Here is a 27,265-nt window from a genome sequence, read left to right on the forward strand (position 1 = left end):
GCCCGTCTCCCAGGTGCTACAGCGGCTTAGAGAAAATCAACTTTATGCCAAGCTTGAAAAATGCCTCTTTGAACGAGAAGCTCTTCCGTTTCTGGGCTATATTGTCTTCAGTCAAGGGTTCTGCATGGATCCGCAGAAACTGAAGGCCATTCAAGAATGGCCCCAACCATCCGAACTGAAAACCCTACAGCGATTTTTAGGTTTCGCTAACTACTACCGCTCCTTCATCTCCAACTACGCCTCCATTGTGGCACCACTAACTGCTCTGACCCGTAAAGGTGCTGACCGCAAGCATTGGCCGCCTAATGCAATATCTGCTTTTCTTTGCCTCAAGGAAAAATTTCTCCTCGAGCCCTGCCTTCGCCACCCTGACTCATGATGTCCGTTTATCGTTGAAGTGGATGCTTCCTCTGAAGGGGTTGGAGCTATTCTCAGCCAATCCTCCGCCAATCATACACTACACCCCTGCTCTTCTTTCCCACCAATTCTCCGCAGCGGAACGTAATTATGCCATTGGCGACAAGGAGCTCCTCGCCATCAAAATCACCTTCGAAGAATGGTGCCCTTGGTTAGAGGGAGCCCAAAACCAGATCATGGTCTACACCGATCATAAAAATTTAGAATATCTGCATCGGACACAACGTCTCAATCCACGACAGGCCCGTTGGGCCCTGTTTTTCGCTAGATTCAACTTCATATTACGATACCATTCAGCTGCCAAGAATTTGAAAGCGGACACAATCTCTCGAGCCTTTGACACCAAGGATACCCCAGAATCTCCCAGGCCTAGAGTACTACTGGCTGCCATTACGCCCGTTCCACCTGGGAAGACCTTCGTGCTGCAATGCCTCTGAAATCAAGTCTTGACTTGGGCCCACGATTCCCGCAGCTCAGGACATCTGGGACAACACTGGACTCTGGTTGCCTGGAATGCCTAAGGATGCTCGATCATACGTTAAATCCTGCCACACGTCACACGTGCGCCCGACAGAACCCCTCCAGGGTTGCCTTGGGATCTGCTACAACCTCTGCTTGTCCTCACCGAACCATGGACACACATCTCAATGGATTTTGTCATTGATTTGCCCCCGTCCAAAGGCAACACCGCCATCTGGGTCATCGATCGATTCTCTAAAATGGCTCATTTTGTGCCGCTTCCGGGGTTACCCTCCGCACCTCAACTAGCCCAGTTATTCATACATCATATCTTCAGATTGCACGGCCTATCCAAGATCATCCTGGTGAACAGGGTAACAAACAGCAGGTGCAAACAGAAGACTTCAGGCACTGGTCTGAGAAGGAAAAGTTTTATTTGCTAGCAATTTAGATGCAGCTGAAATGGTTTTCAGTAAAACTGCACACCCCCCTTTGCAGGGAGAAACTTTTTATACATTTCACATTTCTTATCTCTTGCACATGCGTTCTACACATTGCTGAGCAAGCATATTCAGACTGAGGGGCTAGGTGACCCCCTCCTTCCTCCAGCGTGGAACTTTCCCGATTCTTCTCCTTTGTTCTGGCTTCAGGTCATGTGAATACTGATACGTCATTTGCCGGAGAGGCTGTCGGGAATTGCAGTTCTGTAAGTGCCTTTGTGAAAGGAATTGCAACAATAATACTGCCTTATACATAATGCGTCCCTTGTTATGGTCAGTTCTATATACTCAGCAAGGTCACTAATTTGGCAAGCATAAGTGAAATCTATCAGCATTACTAAAAGACAATGAGAACAGTGTGAAAGCTTCTCTATCCTATTCATAAGCTTTAGTGCAGGCAGCAGACCCTTTGTGAAGCAGGTGATTCTGGTACATGGAGTCCTGGTGTTAGAAGTTGCTGCAGTGTGTATTTCACTGTAAAGGTGTCATTGTCATTGCGATGATGTCAAACTCTATGTCTCCTCCTTCATTGGGAGCCCAATTCATCACCAAGTTTTGAAAATCACTCTGTCAAAAGTTCGATGTTACCCTTCAGCATATCACCCGCATACCAATGGTCTAGCGGAAAGAACTAATCAGACTCTTAAACAATTTCTACGCATCTATGTCAATAGCAAACAGGACAATTGGACGGACCTGCTTCTTTGGGCCGAATTTGCCCTCAATTCGCACCCTTCCGCCGCCACCAGTTCGTCACCATTCCAATTGGTCTATGGCAAGCAACCTCATCCACCTCTGCCTGTTCCTGGACGTTTCCTTTCCCAGCGGCCCAGCTCTCTGCCGAAGAACCTCATCATCTTTGGACCTCCATCCAGCAAGCCTTGCTCAAGGCCAGCCAAACAGCCAAAAAATGTTCTGACCGCCATCGGAGACCTAGTCAACCACTTAGACCTGATCAGAAGGTATGGCTAAGTACGCGGTTTATCCGCCTGACCCAGGTGTCATAGTGGATAATACATTGAAATTGTTGCGAAAAGATTTATAAAAGTCCAGAGGATATCCATCTGGCGTAAATATCTTTTTTGTTCTTGTAATAAACACTGACAAATTCCCAGAACAAATGAAATCAAAATGAAAATAAAGGTCCCTAAAGATAACCCTGTTTGTCATTTTTCAAATATTGAATGTGCTCTTTTCTGTTTTGGAATTTAAAGCAATTTTGACACTTCATGAGTTGGCTGCTGCAGAGACTTCCGATCAGGAATTTGCAGATTAGTCAAACATTACAGCAATGTCCTTTCATGGATTACAAACTGGTTAAAAGACAGGAAACAGAGAGTAGGATTAAATGGTCAATTTTCTCAGTGGATAAGTGTAAACTGTGGAGTGCAGGGATCTATACTTGGACCTGTGCTTTTCAATATATTTATAAATGATCTGGAGAGGAATACGACGAGTGAGGTAATCAGAGACTCATAAAATTGAGAAATCCTGACTTTAGCGGGTTACATCTATATTTTGAGTATATATAGACTAGTCCTATGTTTGTTTGGTTTTTGACCTGCCAAAATTACAATACGGTCCAGCACATGATTGACATTTGCATAGGAAATAAGAACAAGGGAACTCTAAAAAAAAACAAAACCAAAACAAAACTGCAGTAGATAAAACACAGTCCTGTCTTGATACCTGTCGCACGATAGTTGGGGGGGGTTTAATGTAGAAATTTCCAACTGGGAACTCTCTATAGAGGGGTTGCGTTTCACACCGGCTTACTTTGGAGAAACACGGCCTCTGGCACGTGGGGAGTAAACGTTCCTTCCATTGGCTTACGGTTGGAGGCAGGAGTTAGCTGATTGGCTTGTCAGAGATTTCTCCCCTGCGCGTTCGAGGGTTGCCGGAAACGTAGGGAGCTGGGCAGAGTGGAGTATGTGTTCGCTGAACCCTCTGCGAAGCGACTCCTACGTGGAGCTCAGTAGGTACCGGGACCAGCGTTTCCGGGTAAGCGCACCAGTCGCCTACTCTGCGAGCTGGAGCCTCGCACCGCCCTTTGTGGGAGCTTTGGCGGTGGCAGAATGCGGAGGAGCTCCGGAGGCTGTGTTGCAGTACAGCTAGCATGGAGGGGCGGAGGAGCTAGGACTTCGCTGTTTCAGGAGTCATAGAATGGGCAAGAAAATAATGGAAGGTGGGGGTCGAGGCGAGGGATTGGTGGTGTGAGCCCCAGTTGAACTTCTTGGAATATTAAATTTTCCCTTCACTTCATAGGTTAATAAGTGTTACGATGCATTTCTGTTGCTGTGTAATATAACTGATCTATAAGTCTAGAAACGTTTTAGTTCCATGGACAGAATATTAATATTAAGAAAATGTCCTGCCCATTTAGTTTTATTGCTAATCTCGTTTATTGTGCAATTTGCTGGGTATAGATAGGAGAGTTGTATGTATTGACCCAGAATACATAAGTGAGATAAAGGGCAGTTATCCTATGCTGAAAATGCATGGATATTTTTTTTGTGTGTGTGTGAAATATTGTTGGTAGTATAGTTCCTGTATGTTTTACTTTTGTGCAAATGTATAGTACAGCCTCTCAGCATTTAATAAAGAAGTACCTACTTTAATTGCTTACTAATTTCTAGACTGCGTTTGTAAATGTAACTGGGTTAGTCACCTAAAAATAAGTCTAAACTTGTTTGAATGCAGATAAATACCAGAACTCCCAAAATCACACTTAATTTTACTTATAAAGAAGCAATTTATGCAGCATTATTACTATTTATGACATCATATCACCCTTGCAAATGTGAGATCGTGCTGATCATCCAAAATCATTGGTCCCATTATTACTTTTTAGCATTTTTTTGTTGCAAATAAAATTTAGAAAGATTTTTAGTGACTTCCCTTAGACTTGGCACCAAGCCGACATGATAATCAATTTCCTAGGTTTGTACCAGATCCACTGCTTATTTTCAGGGCACGCAATATGCATTGTATTAAGAAAAACTGCAGCGGAATTTCCTTTTCTTAAATCAGAAAATGAACGGTCTAGTTTCACCTTAAGTGAATAAATGAGCCCCTGATGCAGTTGCTACGAAACACGATGATATGTTGGGTTGGTGTTTATGCTTGACCAATCCTAGTGCACTTTTTTTTTTTAATTTATTATAGCGAAATGATGAATCTAGGCCTCAGATTGTATGCCCTCTGGGGATAGGGAAGTACCTAAAAGTAATTTTCTTAAATAGAAACATAGAAACATGCCTGAAAAACAGCATATACATCAAATAAATAATCTGTAGTTTCCTACTCCTTGGGTTTTAATAAGCAAAAGTTATTGTAATTATTTTGTGTTCTACATTGCTGTGAGCCTTTGGGTTTTTTTTTTGGAAAGATGATTTGGAATTTGAAGATAGGATCAGGTTGGCCTAAACTATGGTGTGTTACAGAAAGGGAATTTGGATTAATTATGTTTTTCCCCCTTTGTGGACTGATGATATTCCAGGGCAAGATACAAGAGCAGGAGAAGCTGTTAAGATATAGTACCACGCTTTATGTGGGAAATCTTTCCTTTTATACAACAGAAGAACAAATTTATGAGCTGTTCAGCAAAAGTGGAGATGTAAAGAAAATCGTTATGGGCATTGACAAAATTAAGAAAACTGCATGTGGATTCTGTTTTGTAGAGTATCCTTTAGCTGGGGGACATTGTTGTGAGTTTGTTCTTATTAATATGTTGGTGACAGCTCACCAAAGACATCACTTGATGAAAGTACTGAAGACAAAATAACTTTGGGTATTGCCTGTGGAGAAATTTCATTGCAGTCTATGTAAAAATGTAATTTTTTTTTAAGTGTGTGCATATTCTTTCTTCATTTTAAGTTATCCTATGCAGTGTGAAAACTGGCACACATATTACTACCAACCGGAAGATAAAAGGATAAAAAGTTAAGAGATGGTTTTAAGCTTTTGATGTTATATCACCATAATCACTTTAAGATACTGTACAGATTAATATTTTGGTGGCAGTGGCAGAAGTGAAGAGGATAGCTCAGACCCAACACTTTTCCTTTTGTTTCTTGTTTTCTTTTTCTAAATTTCATTTTTTGTTTGAATAAATGAAACAAAAAGAGAGGAAAAATATAAAGAATGAAATAAAAAACAATATTAGTGCAACCTCTAGCTTATAGTTCAAGCCATCCCCCCTTTTGTCAGCTCTCCACCTTGTCAGTGTCTTTTTATAGATGTTGTTCCAGTTGTGAGCATATTACTCATGGTGGGGTATCACCAGAGACCTGTAAAGAAATATTGTTACTTCCCTCTTTCTACTAGCAGTACCTCTTATGCACCCAAGCATACAATTATCTTTCCCAACTCCTTTGTCACACTGACTGGCTACTTAGAGATTATTGAAACAATCCAAGCTCTCCTTCTTCTTCACCTCCAGAAAGGTATTTAGTGCTTGTATTTCTGTATTCCACATGTTTATGGATTTGCTTTTTTTTTGGAATAAAATGTAGTTGCCATATCTTTGACTATTTTCCCCAACTTTTTATAGTCATCTTTCAGATCTACTATGTTGCAAATTTTCATGTTATCTGAAAACAGGCATACTTTCCTTTCTATCCTTTTCCCACATTCCTTTTTTTTTTTTTTTTTTTTCAGGAGTGGGGTGGCGGTGGTGGAGTTATGGGTGGAGCACCTGCACTTTTTGGCTTCCAGCAAAGTTAGCACTGTGCTAGGATATGATTTTGTGAATTTTCATTCGCAGCTACATGGGGGATTTTCCATTGTTTTATAAACTGCTTCCCCCTAGCCCACCCATTGCAGCAATGGTCCTTGGCTGGGGGCCATACGCTAGGTCTCCTTCCAGAACTCTGTAATCAGTGGCCCTAAATCTGGCCATGATTGTGCAATGACCTCAGAAGATGTGAGCCCTGACTGTGCCCCATCTTCTGCCCCAACTGGCCTGGGGAGCAGAGGACCTGACCTGAGAATTAAAACACTTGCATTTAATACGAATGTATTTCTTTTAATGTATTATATTGCTTTATTGTATTTTGTTGTGTGTTCTTTTTTATGTATTTGTTTGACGTTTTTATTTTAAACCACATTGAACAGTTTTTTGTGGAAGTATATAAATGATGTAAAAAAATAATTAAAAAAAAATGTGAGATGGTTTTAAGCTTTTGGTATTACATGGCCATAATCAGTTTAGGCTACTGCACTATATGGATTCATCTTTTCCTTGACACCCCAATAAGATATTATACAAGAGGTGATGCCGAAAACGCGATGAGATATATCAATGGGACACGTCTAGATGACCGGATCATCAGGACGGACTGGGATGCAGGCTTTAAAGAGGGCAGACAGTATGGTCGTGGGAAATCTGGTGGTCAGGTAGGAACTTTCCATCCCTCTCCCCAGTATGGTCTAATTGCAATAGGAAATAGTAATTGTGTGTTTTTCCTTTAACATTAGAGATATTCCTTGAAGTATATTTTTGTGTATTTTAAAACATTAATTTTATAATTTTAGGTGTTGTATAGATTATTTAAATAAAGTGTAGCAAATTCTTCTACCCTCGGTGAAGGTGCTCATTCATGTTTTAGCAGTACACCAGTGATGCAACTGACCACAAATAATACATTCAACAACCATAGTTATATACTCCATAAAATCTGTATAAATGACCATTCATTTTTTTGAAAATGCTTTGCCATTTGCACTTAAGAAAATAATAAATTTCCATGCTGGGTCAGACCAAGGGTCCATCAAGTACATTTAATCCTATTCTGTTTCCTGCCTTTTAACCAGTTTGTAATCCACGAAAGGACATCGCCTCCTATCCCATGACTTTTTAAGTTTTCTTAGAAGCCTCTCATGAAGGACTTTGTCAAACGCCTTCAAAAAATGAAGCAGATTTGTTAGGCAAGACTTCCCTTGAGTAAATCCATGTTGACTGTGTTCCATTAAACCATGTCTTTCTATATGCGCTATGATTTTGATCTTTAGAATAGTTTCCACTATTTTTCCCGGCACTGAAGTCAGGCTTACTGGTCTATAGTTTCTCGGATCGCTCCTGGAGCCCTTTTTAAATATTGGGGTTACATTGGCCACCCTCCAGTCTTCAGGTACAATGGATGATTTTAATGATAGGTTACAAATTTTAACTAATAGATCAGAAATTTCATTTTTGAGTTCCTTCAGGACCCTGGGATGCATACCATCCGGTCCAGGTGATTTGCTACTCTTTAGTTTGTCAATCTGGCCTACTACATCTTCCAGGTTCACAGTGATTTGGTTCAGTTCCTGATGAGCAAATTTTTATATCAATATGATACTGATGAAAAGATCTAGTAACATAGTACATGATGGCATAAAAAGACGCATTGACCCATCTAGTCTGCCTGGTTATACCACACTTCAAGCATATACACCAGCTGTGGAAGATTGAGTATTTGCATATCATCATCTTTATGAAAGAAACCCAATATGGTTCTCCAAAGAAGTGGCTGAAAAAATAAAGGCAAAAAGATTAGTATTCAAAAATTACAAAGGATCTCAACAAGATACACACAGGGGAGAATATCTGGTGAAGCTGAGAGAGATCAGGAAAGAAATCAGGATGGTGAAAGCGCGAGTGGAAGAAAGGATCACCAAAGAGGTAAAGAAATATGATGACATTTTTGAGATATATCAGAGAAAGAAGGAAGACCAGAGGTGGTATTGTAAGATTGAAAAGAGTCACAGGTTATTGTGTGGAGAAAGACAAGTAAAAAGCAGAAATATTAAACCAATACTTCAGCTTAGTGCTCACCAAAGAAGACTTTGGAGGAGGGACTGTTGGAGGTAGGCAAGAAAATATGAATGGGAATGGAGTGGATAAAAGAGTGGTTAAAAAACAAGAAACAGAGTAGGATTAAATGTTCAGTTTCTCAGTGGAAAAGAGTAAACAATTGAGTGCCTCAGGGATCTGTAGTTGGATCGGTGCTTTTCAATTAATTTTTTCCTAGCGTGTAGCAGATGGACTCCTGCTAGCAGTTGGAGACGGATCAGATTTCAATCTGGTCAGCCCTTAGTACATATACCCCTGCAGGAAGTGCAGCTCTCCAATATTTTCCATCTCCATAGCAGTTAGAGACTATCTGCATGCTTTCACAGCGTTAGAACAAATTCAAAGAAGAAAATCCAAATTTTAAAGAAGAAACCTACCTGAAGACTAGCCCCGCTCTCCTGCGGTGATACCTTCGGGTCCCTCCCCCAGTTTATTTATTTATTTATTTAAATTCTTTTGATATACCGATGCTCAAGAACCAAGTCTTATCGTACCGGTTTACAATGAACTCGGGGTAAACCAATTAACACTGAAAGCGAAAGTTACATTACAACAGGGAAAGTCAAACAGGGCTGTTAGAAATCGTTAATCTATCCTTTTTTCTAACTGAAGAGCCGTGGCGGAAGCACGGAGAGATTGTTTACATGGTAAAAATAAAATACAATTTACACTTTATAATTTACACATGGAGAAGTTATATATGAATTACACAGAATTCAGTTGAGATTCCCAAGGTGATTTCTGTGGTCCCTCGGAGGTAAGCCTCGGTCTGGCGGCCGAATCGCGGTGAGGACCTAGCCCCTGATCCTCGGGCACGGCTGAGAGGCAGCGGGTGCACCCTCGAGCGTGGCGGTGAAGGTATTTGCCCTCTCCCTCGCAGCCGGAGACCGCCCAGGACGAAACCGGGAAGCGCCAAAGACAAGGTAAGGTAGAAATCTTCTGCTTGAATCTGGTCTCCGAGGATTGAGGAGGAGCACAGGTCGCCGACCAGGACCAGTGCCACCGGATTGATCCGCCCTAGCAGGGCCAGGCCCCAGTTATTTCCAAGGGTCTACCCACGTGGAGACTCTCCGAGGGGGTTGCCATATTGCCCGCGTGCTCGCCGTCACCATCTTGGCCCTATTCGCCGCGCCGTTCGCCCTGAGCGCACAATTCCGATGTAGGCGCACGAAGCACTTGTGCGCATAGTCTTACACGCACATCAGGTCTTGCGCACATAAGTTGCACGCACAGAGCTGGGCGCATATCTATGGCTGGGCGCACAGCTAAGCGCACAACTCACACGCTTATCTTAAGCGCACCGGAGCGCATAAGAGTTTACGTGCCGACAGTCATGGCGCCGACAGTCATGGCACCTCCCGAAACAGAAATAAAAGCTCAAGGTCTCTGCCCAGCATGCCACATCAGAGCCGCACAAAGCGAGGAGACCGCCCTGTTCACACAGTGCGAGGAGGCCCTAGGAGATCCAGCCTAGGTCCAGTCCCAGCCAGGGCCGAGTTCTAGCTCCTCAGGGGGTACCCCGGACCTAGCCAGGGGGATGTCCCCACAGAAGGGGACCCCCAAGGAACCAGCGCCTCTCAGCTTTGATCCAGCGTCGATCTCATGAGTGGAGTTCTTCAAGGGGATTCACACCTTTGTTCAAATGCAAACTGAACTTCTGGCTGACAGCCACATGCTCAACCGGAGGACCCTCATGCCCCAGGCCCTTCAAGACCTAGGCACAGGCTTCACTACCCAGAAGCCCCACCTGTGGGGACTCTGACATCTCTGAGGAGGAAGCCGAACCCCTAGAAGAGGGGGAGCTCTCCTCGGGGGCAGAGCCTCACCAAACCATGAGACGCTTCTTCACAAAGGACGAGCTCCTGGACCTGGTTAACCAATGCCTGATGGAGCTCGCTATCCCGGGCCCAGGGACTTTGGGGGAACCTAAACCGAACCCCCTGCTGGAGGGTCTTCGACAGACTTCTCGCCATTTCCCTCTGTTACAAGCAGCACAACAGCTGATTGACCTGGAATGGAGTGCTCCGGAGTCCACATTCAAAGGGGGACGAGCCTTGTCAGCCCTGTACCCCCTGTACCCGGCAACCAAATATCTTCGTGCATGCCCCAAGAGTTGATGCCATGGTCCGCGTGGTCTCTAAACGCACCACTATCCCAGTGGAGGGGGGAGCTGCGCTCAAGGATGCACATGACCGGAGTCTGGAGTCCATCCTCAAACAGTCATTTGATGTAGCCGCTATGTCTCTACAAATTGCGGCCTGCTGCACTGTGGTGACACGTGCCTGCTTATCACAAGCCAGGAACAACACCCCGGGAGAAGACATGGAACCAGCAGTATCATTCCTCGCGGACGCTGCTTCCGACCTAGTGCGCACAGCGGCCAGAGGAGTGTCATCTGCGGTGGCGGCCAGGAGGCAACTCTGGCTCCGAAGCTGGTCGGCCAACGCATCTTCCAAAACGCGCCTCACAAAGATGCCCTTCAAAGGATCCCTCCTGTTCGGCAGCGAACTAGAGAAACTGGCCGACAAATGGGGCGGGTCCCCATTGCCGCGCCTGCCGGAGGATAAGATAAAGAGAAACCAGCGACCCCCCCCCCCCCCTCCCCGGGTCCTCCAGGGGCAGAGGTTCCCAGTGCTTCAATCCTTACAGGAGCAACTATCAAGCCCCCTGCCCTACGGGCAGGAACCAATCCTTTCGGACCAAGCACAACAAGAGGGGAACCAGCTTGGGTGCAGGCCCCAGCCGCACTCCACAATGAGATTCAGCTGACCCATCCAAGGGAAAAGCCATAGGGGGCAGACTAGCCCTATTCTACCGCGGGTGGGTCCTAGCCATCATTTGGGAGGGGTCCTACCTGGATTTCCTACGAACACCTCCGGACAAGTTCGTGGAGTCCCCCTGCCATGACCCCTTCAAGAGGGCGGCAGTGGAAGCTACACGGTCCAGACTACTGGCCCTCGAGGCCATAACCCCAGTGCCTCCACGAGAAATAATTATTTTATCGTCCCCAAGAAAGAGGGAACATTCAGGCCCATCCTGGACCTCGTCGGTCAACCGCCACCTCAGGATTCCCCGATTCCGCATGGAAACCCTACGATCCGTCATAAGAGCGATACAACCGGGAGAGTTTCTCACATCCCTGGATCTTTCGGAAGCCTACCTACACATTCCAATTCATCAGGAACACCAGCGCTACCTACGCTTCAAAGTCCTGAACCGTCACTACCAGTTCCGGGCACTACCCTTCGGGTTAGCCACAGCACCCCGGACGTTCACCAAGGTAATAGTAGTGGTGGCGGCAACACTGAGGAAGGAAGGAATCCCTGTTCACCCTTACCTGGACGATTGAAGCTTTCCATGCACACAAACAATGGCACCGCCGTCCAAGAAGGCCAAGGGACACTCCCTTTGCACAGCCTGCCGCATGAGAGCCACACAACCTGAATTGGAGTCTTTCCTGTGCCAGCAGTGCGAAGAGGCCCAAGAGGAACCAAAGCCTGGCCCCCACAGCCGGGAGAGGGGTCTGGAACCACTGATGACTGTACCCTGAACCTATGTATCTCCGACTCGGCTCCCCCACAGGAAGGCACCTCTGGAGTCCCTACTATAACCCCTCCTGGGATCAACATGGACCCAGGGACTTTCTCTTGGGTGGAATTTTTTAAAGGGCTGCAAACCTTTGTTCAGGCACAACCAGCCCCTGCTTCGCACCAGGCTCACCCTCTGCCGGAAGCACAGGGGGTGAGCCTCCCCCTTCCTGCACCTTTTGGGTTCTTCGAGACATGCCTCACCTAACCAAGAACCTCCTTAATAGGGATCCAGACACCTCAAATGATGAGAGCGACTCCCTGGAAGAAAGAGAAATCCCTCCAGGGATGGAACCATATAGAACCATGCTTCGATTCTTCCACAAAGACGAATTACCAGCCCTTGTTTCCCAGACTCTGAAGACAATGGGCATTCTGGGCACTGACCCTATAATGGAACCAAGGAAGAACCCCATTTTGGTGTCCCTTCTTAAAGCCTCATGCTACTTTCCTATGATGGAGGCCATCCAGGAACTGATTGACCTAGAATGGAATGCCCCGGAGGCCAGCTTCAAAGGGGGCGGGCCTTGGAAGCCATATATCCTCTGGAACCCGAAGCCAAGGAACGCCTGCGTTTCCCGAAGGTGGACGCTATGGTCTGTGCAGTCTCAAAGTGAACAACGATTCCCATTGAGGGAGGAGTGGCACTGAAGGATATGCAGGACAGACGATTGGAGTCCATCTTTAAGCAGGCCTTTGATGCAACAGCAATGACACTGCAGATTGCTTCCTGCTGCGCTCTGGTGGCACATTCCTGTTTGCTCCTCTCGAGAGACACAACTACGTCCTGAGAAACAATGGAACCTGCGGCCTCTTTCCTCACTGATGCTACCTCAGATCTAGTGCGCACCTCAGCCATGGGCGTTGCCTCAGTAATGGCAGCCAGAAGACAACTATGGCTACGGAATTGGTCAGCAGAAGCAACATCCAAAGCGAACCTCACGAGTGTTGCGTTCGGGCCTATTCTCACCTTCGCTCCACCCTCTCTACCTTTGTGGCAACTCCTTTCAGGACTGACTGACAGATGCTGCCGCAGCTTCTCCCTGCCTCTGAGTCCCGGAGTCCCTGGGCTGGCTTGACGCTATGGATCCGCCATGTTCTTGATGACGTAAGGGCGAGCGTGCGCACTTCAGACTTGTACCGGTAAGGGCGCGAATCTCGGGGGCGTCCCCCCGTAGTGACGTCATCTGCTTCCAACATAAAAGGTCTTTCCTCCTTGCTAACTCGATTCATAGTTGCAAGCAATCTTTCTCCGCTGCTCTGCCTCTACAAACTTACCTAAGGGTACCCGCTCCTCGGGGGCCCCGCTCTCTCTCTCTTCTTGATTTCAGATACAGGACGGAATCCGGTACTTGCTCCACGAGGGCCTACATTCCTGAAGACTCAGAAGACTCCTATTGCCTGGAAGCGATCGCAGAAGTGAACACTGTGAGTTCTATTCAGATAGGAACCGGTACTCGCTCCACGAGGGCCTACGCTCCTAATCCCAAAGACTCCTTTCTGTCTAAGACGTTATCGCAGGTACGGAGATCGTGAGTTATTGCTGATAGGAACCGGTACTCGCTCCACGAGGGCCTATGTTCCTCAACTCTCTTCTATTCCAGAAGCCATCTCATACACAGTTATTGTGAGTTACTATTTCAGACTGCTTACAGGAACCAGTACTCGCCTGTGGCTCCTGTTCCTGAATACTGAAGAACATAAGAAATTGCCATGCTGGGTCAGACCAAGGGTCCATCAAGCCCAGCATCCTGTTTCCAACAGAGGCCAAAACCAGGCCACAAGAACCTGGCATCCTCTGGCAACAAATTCCAGAGCTTTATTGTGCGTTGAGTGAGAGAGAATTTTTTCCGATTTAGTCTTAAATGTGCTACTTGCTAACTTCATGGAATGCCCCCTAGTCCTTCTATTATTCGAAAGTGTAAATAACCGAGTCACATCTACTTGTTCAAAACCTCTATCATATCCCCCCTCAGCCATCTCTTCTCCAAGCTGAACAGCCCTAACCTCTTCAGCCTTTCCTCATAGGGAAGCTGTTCCATCCCCTTTATCATTTTGGTTGCCCTTCTCTGTACCTTCTCCATCGCAACTATATCTTTTTTTAGATGCGGCGACCAGAATTGTACACAGTATTCAAGGTGTGGTCTCACCATGGAGCGATATAGAGGCATTATGACATTTTTCCGTTCTATTAACCATTCCCTTCCTAATAATTCCTTGTTATCATGTAATTTCCAAGCTTAATTTGTTTAATTTGTTGTATGTAAACCGGTATGATGTCCCAACTAATACCGGTATATAAAAAATTTTAAATAAATAAATAATTCCTAACATTCTATTTGCTTCTTCTATTTGCACTGTCTGTTGCATAAGAGGACCTTACACTCACAATGGTAGATGTCTGTATCTTCCACTACTGGTTATGTATCCAGCATACCCTGTCTACTCACTACCTATAGTCTCTCTCTACAGCTCAGCAACTCAAAGATCGCTATTCCAGTATCTGAAGGACTTTAGCCCTGCCGAGCACATCAGCTCACTACTGCCACCTCTGGTGGTTCTACTTCCAGTCTAATAAAGAACTATCTGTGTTTATCTCAATACTCCAGTCTAGCCGGTGGTTCCTCTCAGGATCTCTTCTTGGGGGCGCTGTCATCTGCTTTCTGCCCAGGGATTCATCATGTCTACTAAGTGTTCATTCCTTACACCAATAGAGCGGTATTATATCATCTACCACTCTGTGGGAGCCAATCCACATTAGTTCACTAATTCTGCCTACGGAGTATCATCACTGTTACTCCTTTTTCAAGGGAACAGATCCATAATAGATTGCTACTTCAGTACAGAGATTGTGCTAACTCCCTAGCGGATCTGGCTGATTGCTCAACTCCAAAGCAGAATTATAACAGAGTGCTAACTCTTTCATTCTACAGGAACCAGCGCTTACCAGGTTGCCAACTCTGCCCTCCTGGCGGGGTTAGCCATATCAGACTACCAACGCCTCCCCCCGAGCTGGTCGATACAGATTGCTAACTCCACCCTCCTGGCAGGTTGAGCCACAACAGTTTGCTAACTCCTCCTCCCAGAGGAGCTGGAACCTAATAGATTGCTAACTCTGCCCTCCTGGTGGGGTGAACAATAACAACGAGAATGCCTTTTAAAGGATCTCTCTTGTTCGGAAGTGAATTGGAGAAGTTAGCCAACAAATGGGGCGAATCTCCAGTGCCACGACTACCGGAATAAAAGACCTCAGCGTTCCTCCCCCAGAAGAACCAAGGGCAGAGGATCGCAGCGCTTTAGACCTTACAAGAACACACAGTTCCAGGCACCTCGCCCCTCCGGAAGGTCTCAGTCCTTTCAGAACAGACACACCAAGAGAGAAGCAGGCTCAGGGGCAGGCTCCAGCCGTACTCCACAATGAGAAGAGGCAGACCCACAGGAAGAAGATGTAGGGGGTCGACTTGCCCTCTTCTACCAAAGATGGGTCGAGATAACATCTGACAAGTGGGTCCTAACCATCATTCGAGAAAGGTACTCTCTAGAATTCCGCAGCATCCCTCAAGACAAATTTATGAGATCACCCTGCCTCTCCCACTCCAAGAGACTAGCAGTAGAAATCACACTAGCAAGACTACTCAGTCTGAAGACAATAACCCCTGGTGCCCACGCTGCAACAAAATACTGGCCACTATGCCATCTGTTTTATTGTTCCCAAGAAGGAAGGATCATTCTGGCCCATCTTGGACACACTTCCACATGGAAACCCTACACTCCGTTATAATGGCAGTACAACCGGGAGAATTCTTAACCTCCCTGGACCTTTCTGAAGCCTACCTTCACATCCCAGTCCATCAGGACCACCAGCGCTTCCTGCGCTTTGCAATACTGGGTCACCATTACCAGTTCCGGGTGCTACCCTTCGGCCTAGCAACCGCCCCCAGGACCTTCACCAAAATTATGGTGGTCGTGGCGGCAACACTGAAGAAAGAAGGGATCTTGGTACATCCTTACTCGGACGATTGGCTGATCAGGGCAATGTCTCCACAGGAGAGTCGACAGGTGACCCCCAGAGTCAAGAATCTACTGCAGGAGCTCGGGTGGTCGTGAACACAGCCAGGAGCTGTCTACAGCCCCTTCAGGCACTAGAGTACCTGGGAGCCCGGTTCAACACCAAACAGAACAAAGTGTTCCTCCCTCCTCCAAGGAGAAGGAAACTGATGGGACAATTGCAAAGATTGATGACCAATCCACGTCCCAAGGTATGGGACTACCTTCAAGTCCTCGGCCTCATGGCATCAACCCTAGAAGTTGTTCCGTGGGCAAGGGCCCATATGTGACCCCTCCAGCGCTCTCTACTGTCACGATGGAACCCAGTGTCCAAGAACTACTCAGTTCACCTCCAACTACTAGCAGAAGTTCGGGATCAGCTCCAATGATGGCTTAAGGAAGACCACCTAAGCAGAGGAGTAAACCTATCCCCACCAAACTGGATCTTGCTCACCACGGATGCGAGGGTAGGGAGCACACTGTCAGGAACTGATGGCCCAGGGACAATGGAATAAGAAAGAGACAGAATGGAACATAAACTGCTTAGAAGCTCGAGCAGTCAGACTATCGTGCCTGCAATTCAGCCACAGACTCCGGGGCAAGTCAATCAGAGTAAAGTCAGACAACGCGAAACAGTTGCCTACATCACCGCCAGGGAGGAACCAAGAGCCAGCAGGTGTCTCTGGAAATAGGACCCTCTCATGTCATGGGCGGAAATAAACCTGCAAGAGATCTCTGCCTACCACATCGCGGGAAAAGAGAACTTCTCAGTGGATTACCTCAGCAGAGAGAGCCTAGATCCGGGGGAATGGACGCTGTCTAACACGGCCTTCCAACTGATATTAAATTGCTGGGATCTCCCAGCCATGGATCTACTGGCAACCTGTCTCAATACCCAAGTTCCCAGGTTCTTCAGCCGCAATCCCAGGGAATCGATACTCTCGTCCAGAACTGGCCAGAGGAAGATCTCCTGTATGCCTTCCCACCCTGGCCACTACTGAGCAGGGTCATTCTCAAGATAGTACATCACAGGGGGCTAGTTCTTCTACTAGTCACCCCAGACTGGCCAAGATGACCATAGTATGCAGACATGCGACCTTCTCCGGCAGGGCCCGATCTTCCACCAAGATCCGTCTCGATTCTCTCTTACGGTATGGCCCTTGAGAGGACTAGCCTGAAGAAGCGTGGTTACTCAAAGACCGTGATTGACACCCTGCTCCGAGCGCGCAAGTTCTCCACATCCCTGTCTTACATAAGGACCTGGAGAGTATTCGAAGCCTGGTGTGAAGACCGTGGGATCCCCCCACGGACAGCCAAAATTCCCATGATCCTGGAATTACTGCAGGATGTGATGAAGAAGGGGTTGTCACTCAACTCCCTCAAGGTCCAAGTCGCAGCACTGGCCTGCTTCAGATCCGCTCATCCAGATGTGTCCTGCTTCCTGAAAGGGGTTAAACAACTCCAACCACTCCTAAAGTATTCGATATCTCTGTGGAACCTCAATCTAGTATTAGACTTCCTAGCAGGGGTTTCCTTCAGACCGACACGCGGTCTGTCACTATGCCTCTTAACCTTAAAGACAGCATTCTTGGTGGCAATATGTTCAGCTCGTCGCATCTCCAAACTTCAGGCACTATCCTGTCTGGAACCGTTCCTTAGGTTCACGCCTGGCACCATACAGCGGCGCACTGTACACTCCTTACCGAAAGTGGTTTCCCAGTTTCACATAAACCAAAACATTTCGCTACCATCTCCAGATGAGCATAAAGACTCTGAAGACTCGCGCCTTCTTCGCCATCTGAATGTCAGCAGACTCCTGGTCCGATACCTGCAAAGATCTGAACCTGTGCGTAAAACGGATCATCTGTTCGTCCTTCCCCTTGTTTCTTCCCGCTGTGAAGTGGCATCATAGGCGACTGTTGGATCAAAGAAGTCATCAAGGCATGTTAGGAGCTACCACCCAGGAAAAAGATCTAGGCATCATAGTGGATAATACTTTAAAATTGTCGGCTCAGTGTGCTGCAGCAGTCAAAAAAGCAAATAGAATGTTGGGAATTATTAGGAAGGGAATGGTTAATAGAACGGAAAATGTCATAATGCCTCTGTATCGCTCCATGGTGAGACCGCACCTTGAATACTGTGTACAATTCTGGTCGCCGCATCTCAAAAAAGATATAGTTGCGATGGAGAAGGTACAGAGAAGGGCAACCAAAATGATAAAGGGGATGGAACAGCTCCCCTATGAGGAAAGGCTGAAGAGGTTAGGGCTGTTCAGCTTGGAGAAGAGACGGCTGAGGGGGGATATGATAGAGGTCTTTAAGATCATGAGAGGTCTTGAACGAGTAGATGTGACTCTGTTATTTACACTTTCGAATAATAGAAGGACTAGGGGGCATTCCATGAAGTTAGCAAGTAACACATTTAAGACTAATCGGAGAAAATTATTTTTCACTCAACGCACAATAAAGCTCTGGAATTTGTTGCCAGAGAAGGTAGTTAGTGCAGTTAGTGTAGCTGGGTTCAAAAAAGGTTTGGATAAGTTCTTGGAGGAGAAGTCCATTAATGGCTATTAATCAATTATACTTAGGGAATAGCCACTGCTATTAATTGCATCAGTAGCATGGGTTCTTCTTAGTGTTTGGGTAATTGCCAGGTTCTTGTGGCCTGGTTTTTGGCCTCTGTTGGAAACAGGATGCTGGGCTTGATGGACCCTTGGTCTGTCCCAGCATGGCAATTTCTTATGTTCTTATGTTCTTAAGGCAGCATACATAGAGGCAGGAAAACCCTTACCGCTACAGGTTAAGGCTCATTCTACGAGGGCCCAGGCAGTCTGCTCGGTGGAAACCAAGCTACTGTCGCCCGCCGAGATCTGTCTGGCGGCATCGTGGTCCTCCATACACACCTTTTCCAGGTTCTACCGCCTGGATGTTCAGGCTAGGGAGGACACAACCTTTGCAAGGGCAGTATTAAGTGGGCCACGGGCAGCCTCCCGCCCTGCTCGGGAGTAGATTTTGTACATCCCATTTGTCCTGAGTTCACCTGGCTACACGCTAGGAAATGGAGAAATTACTTACCTGATAATTTAGTTTTCCTTAGTGTAGACAGATGGACTCAGCATCTCGCCCATGGCTGCCCCAGAAAACGAGAACCTCGGATAACAAACCTTGAGACTAAGCTAGTACAGGTAAGCCATGGCCTACCTCTAGTTCAAGACACCCACAGTTTGTCTGGTGTCGGTGTTGATTGATTGAGTGCACTGGCGGTCTCCAGTTTAAAAAAAAAAAAATTCAGTTGAACCAGTTCGAGTTCAAACAAGTTTAATCAAGTTATTTAAGCAAACATATATCCACAATGGCTTTTCAAGGAGAATACTGAAGAACTAAGCTTCCTGCATGGGTATATGTAGAGTGACGTCAGCTTTGAAATCTGACTCCCATCTGCTAGCAGAAGAGCACAATACCCATTGGTCCTGAGTCCATCTGTCTACACTAAGGTAAACTAAACTATCAGGTAAGTAATTTCTCCATTCCCCGCCGCCGGCGCCCCCCCCCTCCCAAATGGCTTAAGCTTTGTAATAATCTAGAGAGTTACCAAAATCTAGTGAGACTGTTGCTCAAACAGCCAGTCTCCTAGGTCCCTATGGCATTGTTGGATGGTTACCCATCCATCAAAAACCTCCTGGCACCAACCCAGTTGGTTTCTGGAGAATTATAAATATTTAATTAGGGAGGTTGTTTCTAGACCTAAGTGACTGTTTTATGAAACTACTGTGTGTGTGTGTGTGTGTGTGTGGAGGTGCACTTTAGATCTGACTGACTGAAATGCAGGATCTGTTGCAAGGGATAATGGTGACCATAATGCAATCAAATTTGAGATGATCATCACTGGAGGGAAAAAAAAAAAAAACCTCCTGCAATAACTTGTTCTTTAAAAACGGAGACTATAATAAGATGAGGAAACTAGTTAGAAGGAAATTAAAAGGAGCAATTACAAAGGTTAAGTCTTCATGAAGTATGGAGTCAGTTTAGAAACACCATCTTGGAAGCCCAGATAAAATATATTCCCCAAATTAAAAAAGATATAAAGAACAGGTGTCTTCCAATATGTTTAAATGGTGCTGTGAAAGAGGCTATGAAAGCCAAAAAGGCATCTTAAAAAAAAAAAAAAAAAAAAAAAAGGGGAAAGTAGAACTTAATGAGGAAAATAGAGCTAAGAGAGAATTTGAGATTTGTCAGAGGCAAAAGTTAAGCCATTAGTTGACTGGAGTGGGAAATAAAAGGGGTGCTAAGGGAGGATAAGGCCATAGTGGAAAAATTAAATTAATTTTTTGCTTCAGTCTTTATGGAGGAGGATGTTAGAGATTTTGGGGAGATACCCATACCTGAACCATTTTTTTTTTTTAAGTGAAAATTCAGAGGAAATGAAGTGCTAGAGCAAATTGACAAACTAAATACAGTGGACCCTTGACTTATGAACTCAGTTCATTCCAGAGGGTTGGTTGTAAGTCAAGACTATTTTTTTCCATGAAATAATGGAAATACCCATAATGTGTTCCGAACCTCCCAAAGCACCCCTTATCTAACATTTTCATAAGAAAAAGGGTTGTATAATGTGCATAATTACCAGAAACACCTAAAATTTTCCTACTGTACTCACCAAAAAGTTATATGTGCCTAGCCTACCAGAAGCAACAATTTCATACTGTACTCACCGTTCAAGTTGACATCTTTTGGCTTGCAGGAAGGGAGGAGGGGGAGGATTCCTCCCTCCCCACCCCCTCAGAGCACATCTCTGGCCCTCAAACACTCATTTCCCCCTCCCAGCATACTCCTTCCTCCCCTCCTGATACCTTGCTGAAGCCAGCAGAGTGCTACACTCCTTTGCTGCTGCTGCTGCTGCTGCTGCACAGAAGCTTCCTTGGTCACCAGTGATGCTGTTGCTTGCTGCAATGCCATGCCAGGTCTGCCTATGTGCTCCTGTGAACATTTGCAGAGCTAGGTGCGCCTGAGATGGACAGGCCTCCTCATCAGCAGCCAGTCACTGCAACAGCAGAGCAGAAGTCGCACCCACCAAGCCAGACAAACCTCGATTGACAGAAAAAAAAACGCCCAATTAGAAGCAACCGCACGCACGAGCGGATACACATGGACTTGGCTGGCATTCAGGTTGTAACTCAAAGTTTGCTTGTGACCCAAGTTGTTCGTATGTCAAGCTGGTTGTAACTCGAGGGTCCACTGTAGTAGCAAACCAAGGGAACTTGCTACTAGTGATTTGTAACCTCTCATTCAAATCTGCCTCTTTTCCTGAGGACTGAAGTCCAGCAAATATAACACCAATTTTCAGAAATTGCTCCGGGGTGACCCAAATAACAATGGATTAGTGAGCCTGATCTGAATGCTAAGGTAAAATTACTAGTCATATGTAGCCTTGTAAAAGTCTTCACAATTTTGTACATTTTTCACATTCTCTCTAAAATATAAAAATCAAAACGCATTAAAGTAATTTGCTTCACTGATCTACATGAAGTATTCTGCATGAAAGAACAATTATAGAAATATCCCAAAAGTAAGTGAGAACATGTAAACCCCCCAAATGTCGATAGCGTGGGTCTTCACACCCTTTGCCATAGCAAACCCAAATTAGCTGCGGTTCAAAAATTACCTTAAGGCCCATCGTAAGTTAAATAGAGCCCACTTATGTCCAGTCATAGTAATTGAGCTGATTTGAATACTTTTGGATGAAGAAAAGAACTGTTTCTGTTGTAAAAAGTGATTTTAAGCAAAAGTCAAAACATTTCAAACAAGGAACTGCAGCAAGAGCTGTGGAATAATGTTTTTCAAAGGTGCAGATTGGGCTATAAGAAAATGTCAGTGTTTTTGAATATCTTTTGGGGCACTTTCAGGGCCATCTTGTAGAGTGGAAACTATTTGGCACCACTAAGACACTGGCATGATCAGGCTGTCTCTCCAAAGTTAGGAGCCGTGGGGTAAGGAAACTGCTGCAGACTGGGGAAAATATTGACTGTTCAAGCAATTTCAAGATTACCCCACAAACATGGCCTCTGTGGTAGGGTGATGATAAAGCCACTGCTGAAGAAAAGCTGTATAATGTGCAGCACAGCATTTAAGAATAAATACTTAGGAGAATGCATGAATGTGGGAGGAAGATTTGTGGTGCGATGAGACCAAAGTGGAACTGTTTGGTCTCAGTGCTAAGCAAAATATGGTGTAAAACAAACACAGTATGAAATCCTGCTAACACCATCCCTACTGTAGAGCATGGTGATGGTGAGACTTGTGAAGATCGAGGGATACATGGATAATAAAGTACAGGCATATCCTGGAGGAAAACCTGTTCCAGTCTCCCACAGACTTAGGACTGGGGAAAAGATTCACATTTCAGTAGAGCAATATTGTAAGCACAAAGCAAAACCAACAATGGAATGGCTCAGCAAGAAAAAAGTGAATGTTTTCGAGTGGCCAAGTCAAAGCTCAGACCTGAATCCAATAGAAAATCTGTGGCAAGACTTGAAGAATGCAGTCCACACAGGATCCCCAGCCAACTTGAAAGACCTTGAGCTCTTCTGCCAAGAAGAATGTGCAAAAACTGTGCCAACCCTCTGTACAAAGTTTGTAGATACTCATCGTAAACTAATTATGGCTGCTATTGCTGCAGAAGTGTCTTCCACCAAGTATTGAGACAAGTGGGGAGAAGACTTGTGCAATCAAGACCTGGGTGTTTTATTCTTGATAACTTTTGGTATATTTCTATAATTGTTTTTTCACGATTAAAGTGTGACGTATGTTGTGTAGATCAGTGAAACAAACGCCTACATTAATGTACTTTGATTTGTATTTTTCAGATAGAATGTGAATAATATACAAGTGTGTGAAGACTTTTACAAAGCACTGTAGATAAACATAGCATGGCTTTAGCAAAGGGAAGTTCCCTATACGTACAAGGATCAGTCCAGAGAAGTAGGTTGTGTATCCCTACCAGCAGGTGGAGTCAGAGAACAATTAGAACTTTGGGCACTGCTATATAATGAGTGCCACCTGCAGTCCCTCCGTATTTCTGACTCCAGCAGCTGGAAGACAGGCACCTGCAGTCTTAGTTAATTTTTCAGTTTAGTTAGATTTTTTTTCTCCGGGTTTTTTTCTTCAGGATTGCTTCCTGAGGTGTTAGGCACCTTTGTGGGCCATCCCTCAGTCGAAGCCGGATGTTCGGGGGGTTGGTTACCTCCGTCTGGTTTTCGTCCGTCACCACTCGGAGTGTGAAGAACAGGGGCTCCTGGTTACCTCCGTGGCTGCTCCCTCAAAGCTGCTCCTTCGACCCTCTCTGCTCTACAGGACTCAGTAAAGTTTAAAAAAAAAAAAAAAGTAAAACTGAGTGAGACTTCCTCTGTGGTTTCGAGCTGAGGTGAGGAGTCGGGTTGGGACAGCCAGCCTTGCAGGCACTCCGGGGTGTTTGGCAGCCCTTTGGCCCCCTTTCCCTCTACTCCCGGGGCTCCGGGTTGCTCTGAAGAGACAGGGTAAGTGTTTTCTTCACTGGCCAGTTTTTGGCGTGGCTCACCGCGCTCGGCAGTTCGACCCGTTGCAGTGGGCCTGTTGGTATTTTTTTCTATTTTTTCCGTTCCTCCCCCCAGCTCCTGGGCCGCGTGGCTGTGCGGTTTTTTTCAAGGGGCCTTTGCTTTCTCTCCGCGCTCTGTCAGGCATGTGGGCGTGAAGGCAGAATTTAGTTTTGTTTTTTTCCCTCCATTATCCTTCCTAGGGATGGAGAGTTCGTCGGGCCCTGGGCCCAGAGCCCTTCCCCCGGGACGGGGGGTCTTCATGCCGAGGCTCAAGGGAGGAGGGATCCCCTCCAGTCTTAGCCCTTGTGGCGGAGGACAGCGCTGGGGGACTGGGTGAACCGGCTCCTCAGGATCCCATTCCGGCAGATAGAGACCCGGAGGGGTTTACGCTGGAGTTTGTCTTGTTAATGCACCAGGCTTTCCTGGCCAGAAAGCAGGCGGGCTTCAGGAGGCAAATTCAGTCAGTGGGTCTTTCCGAGCTGCTGCTCAAGAAGGGTCGACTCGAGGAACAGCAGGCCTGCGGGGGAAGTGATGGTCCCCAGGGGCCGCAGACTCTGCCCCCACCCTCTGGAGTTCCAGATCCGGGTTCAGCTCAGGTTCTGGATTTGGTTCCTGATCTTGGGGACCCTGATCAAGATGCTGCAGATGATGATGATTTGCCACCCACAGAAGGGGATGATGCCAGCGTGGTCCACCTTTTTAAGTGGGAGGAACTACGACCCCTTATTCCCCAGGTGTTGGAAGTTCTGGGGCTTAAGATCTCTCAGGAAGAATCAGATAGTGATGGAGTTAATCCGGTTTTTGACGGAATACGGGGGCCCACTTCGTCCTTTCCACTGCCTAAAAAGGTTCGCAAGCTGGTGACCCGTGAGTGGGATGCACCAGACGCTGGGCTCAAGGTGGGCAGAGCTATGGCCAAGCTCTATCCTCTTTGAACAGATGTCTTGGATCTTCTGAAAATTCCGAAGGTGGATGCGGCGGTTTCGGCTGTGACAAAGAAGACCACTATTCCAATAGCGGGTGCTACCGCTTTAAAAGATATGCAGGACTGTAAGCTGGAGATCCAGTTGAAGCGAGTCTTTGAAGTGGCTGCATTGAGTCTTCAGGCCACGATCTGCGCCAGCCTCATGCAGAGGGCATGTTTGTGCTGGGTTCAGGCCTCTAACGCCTCTACAGGAGCTGGCAGTGGTGCCGCCTTGGAGGGCGCTCGTTTGGAGGTGGCCATCGCATATGTAGCAGATGCGCTTTTCGACCTAGTGCGAACTTCAGCGTGTAGCATGGTTTCTGTAGTGACTGCGCGCCGACTGCTGTGGCTGCGCAATTGGTCAGCGGATTTGTCTTCAAAATCTCAGCTGTGTAACCTCCCGTTTAAGGGTAAGCTCCTGTTCGGTGAGGAACTGGAGCAGTTGGTAAAGCTACTCGGAGAATCTAGGGGCATAAGTTGGCGGAAGATAAAAGGCCCACCAGAAAAGTGTTTCCTTCATGGCCGCGTTTTCGGGATTCATGCCGATTTCATTCCGGCAGGTATTCCTTGCCTTCCATGTCTAAGCAGAACTCAGGACAGCAACAGTCCTTTCGAGGGGGGGTCGTCGTCCGGCCAGGATTCTGGACACCTCGGGACAGGAGGTTGTAAACCCTCCCAATGAAGCCACGAGTCCCCATTCTGTCATCGAAGCTGTCAGGGGCAGATTGTCCAGCTTTTACACGGAATGGGCAAGGATCACCTCAAACCGTTGGGTCCTGGAGGTGATCAGAGAAGGCTACGCTCTAGAGTTTTCACGTCCCGTGCAGGAGGTGTTCGTGGAGTCCCGCGTGGCGTCGCGCAGCAGGCAGGAAATGGTACGGGAGACCCTGCAGCGTCTGATCCAGCTACAGGCCATTGTCCCGGTTCCGGAGGCAGAAGAGGGTCGGGGATGTTACTCGGTTTACTTTGTGGTTCCCAAAAAGGAGGGCACGTTACGTCCCATCCTAGAACTACAGAAGGTGAACCGTTGTCTCCGAATCTCTCGTTTTCGCATGGAAACCCTGCGGACGGAATTTCCTTGCGTCCCTGGATCTTATGGAGGCTTATCTGCATATTGCGATACGGCTATGTCACCAGAGGTTTCTACGCTTCAAGGTCTTGGGACAACACTTCCAGTTTCAGGCCCTTCAGTTTGGTCTGGCGACGACTCAAACTTTCACCAAAGTCATGGTGGTGGTAGCAGCCTTCCTTCGCAAGCAGGGGATCCTGGTCCATCCATACCTGGACGACTGGCTGATTTGCGCCAAGACCAGGGAGGACTGCGAAAGATCAGTTCGCATGGTGATGTTCACCTTGAGATCGCTTGGATGGGTCATCAATCTTCAGAAGAGTCACCTGGAACCCACCCAAGAGCTGACCTATTTGGGAGCCCGTTTCGATAACTTGCGAGGCAGTCTTTCTGGCGTCAGACCGGGTAGCCAGGTTGCAGAGCCAGACACAGGTGCTTCTTCTCAGACAAACACCCATTGTGTGGCATCATCTGCAAGTGCTGGGATCCATGGCGTCCACCTTAGACTTGGTTCCGTGGGCGTTCACCCACTTACGTTCGCTACAGCGTGCGCTGTTGTCACGGTGGATTCCGGTGTCGGAGCAGTTCCACCTACCCTTGTCTCTGCTTCCAGAGTTCAAAGCCAGTTTGTCATGGTGGCTTTCGCGCGACAATCTGGAGAAGGTGGTGGATTTGAACCCACCGAATTGGCTGATAGTCTCCACCGATGCGAGTCTGTCAGGTTGGGGAGCTGTGTGCGACACCAGATCCGCCCAAGGGCTTTGGTCTCCAACAGAGGACTCATGGTCCATCAGTCGTCTCAAGACAAGAGCGGTACATCTTGCCCTACAAGCGTTTCTACCCTGGATTCAGGGACGCATGGTTTGAGTGTTCTCTGACAATGCGATGACGGTGGCCTACATCAACCGACAGGGCGGGACAAGAAATCCCGCGGTGGCGCTCGAAGCATGTCTTCTGTTCGCTTGGGCAGAGCATCATCTCGGGGGAATTGCCATGTCGCAGGCGTGGACAACGTGCAGGCGGATTTTCTCAGCAGGTGACAACTCGACCTGGGAGAGTGGGAACTGTCTCCCGAAGCATGGAACCGCATTTGTGCCAGATTGGGGGGGGGGAGGGGTCCCACAGTTGGATCTGATGGCAACGCGGGAGAATGCGAAGACAGAATGCTTCTTCAGCCGTCGAAAAGAACAAGGCTCAGTCACTCAACGCTCTGGTGTGCCCCTGGCCTACGGGGATTCTGTTATATCCCTTTCCCCCCGGCCTCTCATCGGTTGGCTTCTCCGTCGCATAGAACTCCACCCCGGAAGGGTGGTGCTGGTGGCTCCAGTGTGGCCACGCTGCCCATGGTTCACGGATTTGATTCACTTGACCCTAGAGGGTCCTTTGCAGCTGGCTCATCTATCGCATCTACTTTCGTCAAGGTCCCATCTTTTTGGCTCGGGGGGATCACTTCTCTCTCGCGGCTTGGCTTTTGAGAGGCGACGTTTACGATTGAATAGTTATTCTGAACAAGTTATTTCCACTCTATTGCAGGCAAGACGTCCGTCCACTTCCTTGGCCTATGTGAGGGTATGGAGGCTCTTTGAGACCTGGTGTCATCAGCTCTTGCGATCCTTTAACGGTCGGTCTCTCTGGTACTGGATTTTCTGCAACAGAGGCTCAAGAAGGGTTTGGCGTTCAATTCTCTTCGGGTCCAGGTAGCGGCCTTGGGAGCCTTGCAGGGAAAGTTTGCAGCACACCCTGACATTGTTCGATTTCTCAAGGGGGGGTCAAACATTTACGAACTCCTGTCCGTGCGGTGTGTCCAGATTGGAATT

The 27,265-nt window shown here is 47.0% G+C and overlaps 1 protein-coding gene across 1 annotated transcript in view; it reads left to right on the plus strand.

The window, feature by feature from the left end:
* Positions 1-3,222: 3,222 nt before the first annotated feature.
* Positions 3,223-27,265, plus strand: part of NCBP2 (nuclear cap binding protein subunit 2) — a 31,464-nt gene continuing 7,421 nt past the window's right edge. The window contains exons 1-3 of the mRNA XM_029615318.1: positions 3,223-3,377; positions 4,876-5,057; positions 6,635-6,773. Coding sequence (XP_029471178.1) covers positions 3,306-3,377; positions 4,876-5,057; positions 6,635-6,773 — 393 coding nt within the window. The 5' untranslated portion in view covers positions 3,223-3,305. The remainder of the gene's footprint in view (positions 3,378-4,875; positions 5,058-6,634; positions 6,774-27,265) is intronic.

The sequence above is a fragment of the Rhinatrema bivittatum genome, chromosome 9, assembly GCF_901001135.1.
Source record: "Rhinatrema bivittatum chromosome 9, aRhiBiv1.1, whole genome shotgun sequence".
In the NCBI taxonomy this organism is placed as follows: domain Eukaryota; kingdom Metazoa; phylum Chordata; class Amphibia; order Gymnophiona; family Rhinatrematidae; genus Rhinatrema; species Rhinatrema bivittatum.